Here is a 10,453-nt window from a genome sequence, read left to right as displayed (position 1 = left end):
TACAGAGTCTACAGGAATTTCTTTGAAGTCTTGTGTTGTGTTTTGCATTTTTTTCTTTAAGTTTTTTTTTTTTTTTTGCCAGAGATAGTACATGAAATAGTTAGAAACAAAACTAAAGAAACCCCCCAGGGATATACCATGGAAAATTCATTTTCCTTCCAACCCCAATCCCAAATATCCAGTTCTTCTCAGAAGCAACAGTTACCAATTTCACTAATATCCTTCCAGATGATTCTATACATAAATAAGCATATGTATATATTTATTCCATCATTTAAAAATGTAATATATATATCAATTATCACATGGTACACTTTAAATATCTTACAATTTTATTTGTCAATTACACCTCAACAAAGCTGAAAAAAGTAAAATTAAAATATAAACAGTAGCATACCATACCTTGCTTTGTTCACTTTAAAATGTGTCCTAGACGGTTTTTAACAGCCGTTCTTTATAACAGCTGCATGGTGTGACACTATTTGAATGTGCCATAGCCTAACTACTAATGATACATAACTGATAGATAATCAGGTTGTTTCCAGTCCTTGGTACCTTAAGTAATGCATCAGTGAACATACATAACATCTGACATATAACATCTTTGTGCACCTGTCCAAGATTAGCTATAGATTCGTTTCCTATGACTGCTGTGTTAAAGATTATGTAAATTTAAAATTTTGATAGTGCCAAACAAACTGCTTTCCAAAGATGTTGGTCCATGTTTTATTTTAAAACTCTGCAAAGTTTGCATTCTCCTCCATAATATATCTGTTTATTTTCATGAAACATGTCCTCCCCCAAATATTCTTAGTCACTCTGACAAGCCAGCAAGTGGTGCTGTATGGATCCACTGGCTCTGCCCACGTCTGGTAACGCTCGCTCTCGTTGAATTCCACCTTCAACTTGGTATGATCTGACTCCTTAGCTTCCTCTTATACCATTCCACACTCCATCATACTGAACTCCTGGTTGCTCTTTGTCAGCCACACCTGAAGTTGACATGAAGTAGGGAAATGGGCACTCTGGCTGAGAATAAAGTCCCAAAGGGGCCCAGAAGCCTCTTGCAAAAGGAGTTGTATGCTAGGCTGACTCCCTAGAGCAGTAGAGAGCCCCAGAGGGAGTAAAAGGGTCAGAGTGCTAGATTGGCATTTTAGGAAGATTACTTGTTCCTTAGTCCACCTCTTTCTCCCAACACTCTAAAAGGCCTTCACCAATGACCTCCACATTATTCAATCCAATGGGCACTCTTCAATCCTGACTTATGAATCTTGACATTTCTCAAGGCCAATTTTACTTGACCTCTTGCAGCACTCAATACATTTAATCCCTGCCACTTATAGCTATCCTCCCTTGGTTTATGTGTCTCTACACTCTTCTTTTCCTTCTCCCTTTCTGGCTGTCCTTTATTAATTTGTCACGGTATCTTTTTCCATCAGGGAAAACTCTCACATGTCAGAGTTGCATAAGGTACGGTCCGAGTTGCTATAATCTTTCTCCCCTATGCTTTTTCTCATGACCCATTAGGAGATTATAAAATCAATTTCATGGGTCATATAAGCATTTATAAAAGAATGAAGCAATAGAATAGAAAATATCAGAGCACACCACCCACAGAGATATTATTTCTTTCTATATATAAACTTGTTTCTATATAAACTTGTTTCTATATATAAACTTGTTTATTTATATATAAGTATACACATGTATATGTATATGTTGGATGGCTGCAATGTAAAATGTATACCTTCTGTGGAATGTGGTTAAAGAGTTTGAAAACCATTGCTATAGGACACCTGTGTTTATATCTCAAGCCCAGAGCTCTCCTTAGAATTTAAGACCTGTGGATCTTGAACCACCCATCCACACCTTCTTTTAGACATCCTCTACGGGGATCTCAAACTCAACACAGCCAAAATCAAACTGAAGACCTTCATCCCAAACTTGGATTTTCTCCTCTATTCTACACCTCAGGGAGTGGCCCCACTATCTATCCAATTGCAGAAGCTGGAAACTTGGGTGTCATCCTTGGTACTTACTTTTCCTCCAGCCTATGTCTAAGTCTTGTTGACTTAAACTCCTAAACATCTCTTTACCCTGCCTGCTTTTCTCTATCTGCATCATCCAGGTCCAAGGTACCCTCAGTCTGTCACCTTGGTAAACTGGACTTCTCTACACTTGGGCTTCTCTCTGACCCATTCTCTAAAAATATAACCCTGATCATGTCACTTCCTTGCTCAAAAATTTTTCAATGGCGCCTCATCATTCGTAGGCTCGAATTCTAAACATGGCTGACCAGACCTCCCCAAGAGATCTCCAGTCTTATTTCGTACCATCATCTCCCTCCCCCTCTCTGCATTGTAGCCACACTGGCTGTGCCAGATGTGGATGGTCCGCAGACAGCTCCCATTCCCACTGTTAGTGTGCTTTCTGTGCTACTCATGCTGGAAAGCAAAAGCATTTCCTGACTCCCTTGCAGCTAGGGCTCCAGCAATTAGGTACACTTACATGAGGTTTGGAAGGTGGTAGTAGGCAGAAGTCAAACAATTTTGGCTGATTTTGCTTTTAAGTAAGGTTGTGGAGACTCTAGTGTATGATCTCTGGCTTCAAGGGCTTGACATTCCACTGTTCTAGCAGTAGCATTGGCAGTGGCATCCTGTCCTTGAGTGGCAGCTTCCGCAGTGTGTTCTCAAACTCGGCCTTTCCAGTGATGGCCTCCCGGCTCCTTTCTGACTGTGAGAGAGGTAGTAGCTCCCCTGGTAGTTCAGTTCCATGGTGTTCTAGGAATCATTCCTAATATCCAGCCTAGAGCCCATCACTTACCTCAATACCTAGAGTGGTTTGTTTCTAAACACTGGCTTTCATTTGGTTTCTAGAATCCACTGTGCCTCCTCCCACTATAGGGTTGTTATACTTGTTATCCTTACGCAAACCTAGGCTCATACCCTTACCACCACTTAACCCCCACCCCCACCTTTCAATTAACTTCTTATACAATCTTTTGATCTCAGTTCAAACATTTTGTCTGGGAAGTTATCCCTGACCCCCCCAAGAACAGATCAGTTTTCCTTATTAAACATGTCACTCTGTATGTTTCTTTCAATGCATTATTACAGATTATATATTTGGGTGACTCTAGAATTCCAGCCCCAAAGTGCTTGACTATTTTGCTGCAATTCGTTGCCTTGAAAGAGTTGGTGCTTAACATATGAATGTTAGAGTGTTAAATGAATGGAATGAAGGCGGCCAGAGTGGAGGGTGTTAGGACAAAATCAAGCCTCTTAATACACTGACAAAGCCTGTCACTTCCTCTTGGCCTTTTCCCAACCACATCTTCCTGTGACTCTCCAGCCGGCCTGAACACACCCTGTGCTCTAGCCTCCAGGTCTTGCACAGGCTGCTTCTGTTGCTTGAATATCTTCTCCTTCTTCACTTGACTCCTTCATTTTGCAGGTTTCAGTCCAGACATCATCTCTTCTAGTAGAACTGCATTTGAGACAATTCTATACTCTTTTCTAGAACATTAAAAAATACTTAATATTATTTAAAAAATTGCTTCCTTATTACTTATCTGTAGCTCCCTCTGCAAGTGCATAGTCTTATTCACGGGTGTACGCAGAGTGCCTTTTGTCGGGTCTGGCTCTTAATGGCCTTCAGTATTGTTGTAAGCTGAACGAATGAATGTCAGCTAGTCAGCCAGCCTCAGGCTGGGGATCTCCACACACTTCCCAGGAGCCCATGAACAGTGAGGGATTGTAATTTGGGGGCTGCTCGATCAGGAGAGGAAGCTGGGGGAGGTTTGTTCTGCTCCAGCCCGTGGCTCAGTCCCCAGACTGCCAGGCTGGAGGCCCTGAAGCGGATAGGGGGGCGGGGAGGGGAAGGGCAGGGAAACAGTTTCTTCCTCTGCTCTCTCCAGTAGAGTTGGGGGGGAGGGGCAGAGAGAGGGAAGATTCCTTCCAAGGAGGCTCCTTGGCACAGTGCCTGCTAGGAGGAAGGGGGAGGGGACTATGATGAATACAGGCTTTTTCCCCCCACGTCAGGCCTCCAGCACAGTGCGGGAGGGAAACCCGTGGCAGAGGAGGGGGAGAGGAGGGGGAGAGAGAGGACAGAGGGAGGGAGGGAAGGAAGGAGGAGGGAAGACTGTGTTTGCCTTGGGAGACAGGAAGGAGAAAGGCTGAGCTGGCTCTGAAAGGCAGGATTCTGAAGAGCCAACCAGGCCTCAACTGTACCAGATCAGCTCTGGAAATACCCTCAAATCACTGAGTCAGAGAATCAATATACTGGGAACATTAATTCTTAGGATCAGATCATCTTATCATCTCGGGGCTAGAAAATCCCTCAGAGGGTTGTGTCTGGAGTCTCCAGGGCTAGCTTGGAGGAGTGAGTCAGCTCTATGGGAAATTTCCTGGACCCTTTCTCTCTTCCTCCCTTATAGTTGGAAGAGATGGCATTTTTTCTAAAGCCCATGAATACTTTGTATCCAATTCAGTACACTTGCAATAACTGTTAAGATGATGAAACTGATATCCTACCTCAGTTTTTCCCACTGGTTTATAATCTCCTGAGGGCAGTCCCTCTCAGTCAGGTTAGTACCATTCAGGACTGTGGTCTCAAACCTGGCTGCCCATCAGAGCTGCTTGGGGTGCTTACTAAAAATATTTCACTCACTCCAGTGATTCCCATTGCTCGGAACTGAGTTAGGACTTAACACTTTAGTTTTAACAGCATGCTAAGTGATTTTGATGCAAAGGTTTAGGTAACAACTCCCAAGGGCCTGGGAAAACATAGTAGGTGTTAAGTGTTGCCTGCGGGCTGGAAATGTATATGCAGAGTAAACAAATGGTGTGTGGGAAGCCTCGGTTGAACTAGGGTCTGTGAACCTATGCATCTAACATTTTGAAAGGAAATAGTGCAGCAGTGTTAGCAATACAAAAGATAAATATTTATTCAGAACAAAACTTTAAACAATCGATTTTACATTCTAAGCCACAAGAAAATAGCAAAACATAAAGGAAAAACAAAAACTAAAAGAAAAGCAGTGAACTGTCTTTTCTACTTTAACTTGATAACACTTAGTAGACCCAATGCCCTCTAGCTTGGCCTATTTCCCAAGTACATTTCAGAGTTAACAGCTCATTGGAATTCTGTTTTTCTCCTGAGAGTCCGGAGGTTGCAGATGAGCTCCAGTCGGCTGCTTCTCTGGGGACGCTAGCTATTGAGGCTAAGATGCAAATGTAAACCTTTCTTTACTCAGGAGCACCTCTATTTCTCACTGACGGCAATGAACGGGGAAGGGGAAGGCCACAAAGGAGCAGGGCCACTTTAATCCAGATATGGTACCCCAGGGGGCAATGAGTACACCCTGGATTATGTTCCTTTGTCCCTTCCGTATCTCCCAAGTATTCTGAAGCTCCTGCCAAATCTTCTCCTTCCTTCCCCAGATGATTTCTTAGCATTCCCCTGGGCTCATTATTCTGGAAAGAGCAGACTTTCTGGGCCCTCAAGTGTTGAGGAAAATGTTGTGAGGTGTGAGAGGTAGTGGAATGAGCACCGGGCTTGGGGTCAGGGAACTCTACTCTAGGCTAGCTCTGGCACCAGACAGCTATGTGATTTTGACCCAGTCATTTAACCTCTCTGGTCCTGTTTCATCTGTTGGAAAACCAGTGGCTTGGTCTAGACCAATTTTTAGGTCCTTTCCAGCAGGAAAATTCCAGATTCGATTCCATGATTCTGTGAAGAATGGCTTCTGAGCCACTGAAAGCGCTGTCACAAAGTCCATGCATTTTAATGCCATAAGAGAGGCCCTTGGCCACCATTCAGAGCTTATTGACTCAGGTTACATACACTTCTAACAACACTGGTTTCACAAATTCTCAGACCACATAGATTAGAAGCAGCAAATTAAAAGGGGAAGGGATGAGCTGCAAAAGATAGACACCCTGACAGAAGCCAGGGTCAACAATGTTCTCAATTCAACAAACATTGATGGAGTGCCGACCATGTGCTGGGCCCCTACCTAGCACTGGGGCACAAAGATGAGCAAGGCAGCCGGAAGAATGAAAATCCGGGGAGAAGACAAGGGGTGGGGAGTAAAAAGTACCAGAAAAAAAATCTCCAAATACAAAAATGAAAATAAATTTTAAACAAGGGAGGGGAGACATATCTTCACACTACAGTTCTTGGTCGGTAGTCGTTACTGATGACAGAGTCACCAAATTCAGGAAAGGCTGAAATGGAGTAAACTCAGTTTAGGAAGGCAAAGTGAGATGTCTCTTGTAGTTTTAAGAAGATCTCCTTCAAAAACGATAAAAAATGGTTTAAAAAAAAGTTTTGGCACTTAAGAGGGGTAAGCTGGCTCTGTGTTCACCCTGGCAGGCAGGCAGGTGTTCAGTGCCCGGCCACGCCGGTTAGTTGAGCTGCCACGGAATTGTGAACCGCTTTGGGACACTGCGCAAAGGCGTGTCCTCGTTTGCCACAGAGGTTACACACGATGCCCTTCCGGCAGTAAGGGCTCAGGTGCCCCTCCTCCCCGCACCTGAAGCACCTGTCCTGTGTGCAGCTGCCACTCATGTGGGTCCGGGAACCACATTTAAAGCACGTCTTGGGCTGCCCCTTGTACCAGCTGTAGCCCCTCTCGGCCCCCAGGAAGAAGGCCCCCGGCAGGTGCCTGACCCCGCCCTCCCCCTGGCGCAGCTCGATCTCGCACTTGTACTCCCCGGTCCAGATCCCAAACCTGTCGGTCACTTTCACCGGCACGGCCAACACATCGCAGTGGCGCTTAAGCCAGGTCACGATGTCCTCCACGTCCACCGTCTCGTTCCGGAAGAGGATGAAGAGCGTCTTCAAGCTGGACTTGCTCCGCCCCAGCACCACAAAGTTCTCCCAGCAGTCCTCCTGCTCGCGCTTCTCCTCGTAGACGCGTAAGAATAGGGCCAGCTTCTCCGCCGAGCGGAAGCTCACGTCGAACTCCCGGCTGCCAGGGATCTGAATGACCGCGTAGATGTCGCTCGGGTCCATGCCGATGGAGCGCAGGATGAGCGCGCCCACCACGAAGTCCCGGGTTGGGCAGGCGCCCTCGTCTCCCTGGAAACAGATGCGCACGAGGAAGCGGCCCTTGCCCGGGCCCGCCGCGGGGCCAGCCGCCGTCGCCTGCTCGTCCTGTGGGGGCCGCTCGGCCGCGTCTTCGGCCGCGTCGGGCTTGGCCGGGGCCGCCATGGCCGCCACTTCGGCCTTCTTCCTCCTGCCCGCCTCGGCTGCGCCCTTCTTCTTGCGGGCGTCCGTCGCCTCGCCGGCTGGGTCTCTCCGGCGGCCCTTCGGGTCCCCGCGGCCGGCCGGGGGAAAGTCACCGAGGCCCGGCGCCGCCAGGCCCGCGGGGACGGAGAGCCCGCCGCGCGCGCCGTTACCGCCCTCCTCCTCCCGCCGCAGAGGCCGCGACTCGCGGAACTCGCCCTTCTTCTCGGCCAGGTTCTTCACCACCTGAGCCCAGCCCATCTTCTCGCGGCCGCCCTCGGCCTCCTCGGCCCGGGCCGCCGGGCGCGCAAGCGACAGGAGCTGCGTTCGCCCCCGCTTCCTCTCCTCCTCTGCGCCGCCGCCGGTGGCCATTTTACCTCCTTCCCAGCATTCTCCACTCACTCCCGCAGCCAAAGGGCGCCCATGGCGCGCGCCCGCCCGCCCGGGGCTGTGGGGGTTTGGGCTTTTTTTTTTTTTTTTGAAATTCGACGCTTCTCTCCCCCGCCCCGCTAAGGTATTTACTTGCGGCGCTCGGCGGTCAGCGGCCGCGGGCCGGGAACCCCCTGGTAACGGCCAGGCCGCGTTTCCGTTAGTGCTCGCTCCAACCCTACCTCCTCGGCACCGAAGTGGGATGCGGAGCTTGGAGCGCGTCCCTGTCCCTCGCGAGGTTTTGGCAGCCTTGGGCCTCGCTCTCGAGGATTTGGTATTTCGCAAGCGGTCCTCGATGATTTCATTCAAGCAGTTTTACTAACGGCCCACAGCCCGAAGGCGGGAGAGAGTTGAGGAAGATTTCGCCCATTTTGTTTTCAATTTTGTACCTTTTCTATTAAAAAAACAAAGACAAAACTTAGCCCTTCCTCCTCCCAGAGCAGATCACAATACATTATTTTTCCAACGTTGGATTATGGACATTTTCAAACATACAAAAAGTGGAAAGAATTTTGCAGTGAACATTTTAACTTTTAAACTATTTTATCTTTCATTAAAATTGTACTATACCTTATCACACTACGCCTGTATCCATCACTCCTCATTTTTTGATACATTTCCAAGTAAGTCATACTGAATTATTTTTTAAGAAGACCTCCATCATATTCATGATGACAATTATATTGAGCGCTTAAGTGTTCGATACTGTTCGAAGCACACTGCAAGCTTTATCACATGGAATCTTCCAAAACAATGTTGTAATTATACCCATTTTACAGGAGGCAGGGGCTTGGAGATGGGAGTTAAATCACTTGGCCAAGTGGCAGAGTTAACAGGCAGCCTCCACGCGTAGGTGGCTTATACTTCTACTTCTTTGCTCTGACATTTTGGATAAAGGACTCTTTGGATCAGACTCTCCAGGAAACGCCTTCACACAGATTCCCTAACTAAAGTTAGCACTGGACGCAATCCTTATTCCTACCTCATCTGTCTCAACTGGTGCTTCAGAAGCATTGATGAAATTTGGGTATTTGAGGGGGTGGGGTTAATACCACCTTTTGTCATCTTGTTTTCTTTACCATAGCTGCTTGTGTTTCAGGGTGCTCCAGTGATCTTTCTGGGTTTAGTGAAAGAAAAGGATTGTGGACTCAGGGAGACCCTAGTTTGAATGACTGCTTCAAATCTCAGCTTTGTCACGTGGGGCCAATGATCTCAGTTTTCACAGCTCAATTTGCTCATCCATAACAAAGTGATATTAATATCTGTAAGGAACGGCACCAAAGACGGAGGAGAGCTTTAACAAGCTTTATTTGGGTACGCTCCCGGACGAGGTTCACTGGTCCGAGAGAAAGGGGGCCAGAGAAGTCGCGCCCGGGCGAGGGTTTGGGCAGAATTTATAGGGAAAGAAGGGAAAGGGGTGTAGTGAATCCGGGAGGGCGCAGGGTAGTCCTTATTTGGTGGTCTCTTCGGGTATCGTGGCAATATCTGGTGCCGGTCGCATCAGTCTTGGGACCGTTAGTCCCGCCCCTCAAAAGGCGGGAAGGCTGGGCCGGGTGGAAAGTCACCAGGTCAGTTCCTGGGACTGGGTGTGTGGGAGCTCTGGGCTGATGCAACCTGTGAGTCTGATTGCGTTCCCTTGCCTCGGGCCAGTTGGCCTTACATCCCGACATCTTTGGTGTAATGGGGTGGCGTTCTGATCTCTGGCTACTTCCTGCTGAATGGGGGCGTCAAAAGGGGAGTTGGGCGACCAGAGTTCCGAGGCTTAAGGGAGACCAGTGGGGGGTTCTGTAGGAAGCAAGGTGTAAGGGCCGAGGAGCATTTGGTTTGTGGCCACCCGAGAGACTTCCTCCATGCGCCTGCGAAGGAACCTAAGAAAACAGGGAACAAACGTGAGCAAGATACAGATGAGAATTAAGGGGCCTAAGATTGGTGTTAGCCAGGTATAGAGGGTGGATCGCCACCAGTCGGGAATTGGGGAGGTGGACTGTTGGTGTTTGCGTTGGAGTTCTTCTCTTAAGCGATGGAGGGCGTTTACGTTGTCTTCGATGAGTCCTGTTTCATTGATGTAATAGCAGCATTCCTCCTGTAGGGAGAGGCAGGTACCGCTTTTGTCGGCCGTCAGGAGATCCAGGGCTCGTCGATTCTGGAGAGCGACTCGGGCTATGGAGGTGATTTGGCGCTGGAGAGAGGAGATGGAGGCGGCGGAGGCTTCAATGGCTAGCTGGAGTTTATGTTCTAAGTCGCGGGATGTCGAAACACTATGTGTCAGAGCTCCCCGCCCCCGCCCCCCCGCCCCGAGGCCTGCAGTGACCAGGGAGGAGGCGAGAGAGATGCCTGCGACCAGAGGAAGAAAGATAGCTCTTTTCCGTCGGGTAAAGGGCGGCGTGATTAGCGAGGAAAATTCGGCTTGGCTATACAGTAGTGTGAGTTGTGGGACGAGAGTAACGGGGATACATGAGAAGGGGGAAGAAGAATTGATCTTTTTTGTGAGGGAACCATTGCACCACAAAAACATGCCTGGTGGTGCTTCAATTGATGTGTTTACCGTGAGGGATGAACTGCAAAGAAGCCCAGTATCAGCTAGATTTGGGCGGCTGCCGTAACAGATGGTGAGATTTTTTGAATCGAGGAATATGGGGACTTTTAACGGGGAAAAAGGTGGGTTTTGGGAGGTGTAGGAAGTAGAATTGAAGGGCTGGTCGAGTGGGACAGCAGCCAAGCGTGGCCGGCCAAGAGAGGCACATAAAAAGCAGTCGGAGATGTTACCTATTCCTGTGTGGTTGAGTATCTGTAC

General features: G+C 48.2%; 1 protein-coding gene across 1 annotated transcript; it reads right to left on the bottom strand.

Annotated features, from left to right (window-relative positions):
* Positions 1–4,920: 4,920 nt before the first annotated feature.
* ZCCHC3 (zinc finger CCHC-type containing 3) lies at positions 4,921–8,297 on the bottom strand. The gene has a single exon (XM_032607097.1). The coding sequence runs from the start codon at positions 7,600–7,602 to the stop codon at positions 6,388–6,390; it is 1,215 nt and encodes a 404-aa protein (XP_032462988.1). The 5' UTR covers positions 7,603–8,297; the 3' UTR covers positions 4,921–6,387.
* Positions 8,298–10,453: the final 2,156 nt, after the last annotated feature.

The sequence above is a fragment of the Phocoena sinus genome, chromosome 15, assembly GCF_008692025.1.
Source record: "Phocoena sinus isolate mPhoSin1 chromosome 15, mPhoSin1.pri, whole genome shotgun sequence".
In the NCBI taxonomy this organism is placed as follows: Eukaryota; Metazoa; Chordata; class Mammalia; order Artiodactyla; family Phocoenidae; genus Phocoena; species Phocoena sinus.
The sequence above is the reverse complement of the archived record's forward strand: the minus strand, read 5'-3'. Positions and strand labels throughout refer to the sequence as shown.

Excerpts from the sequence above, each read along its gene's own strand:
- ZCCHC3 (XM_032607097.1), bottom strand. The coding sequence starts at position 7,602 with ATGGCCACCGGCGGCGGCGCAGAGGAGGAGAGGAAGCGGGGGCGAACG.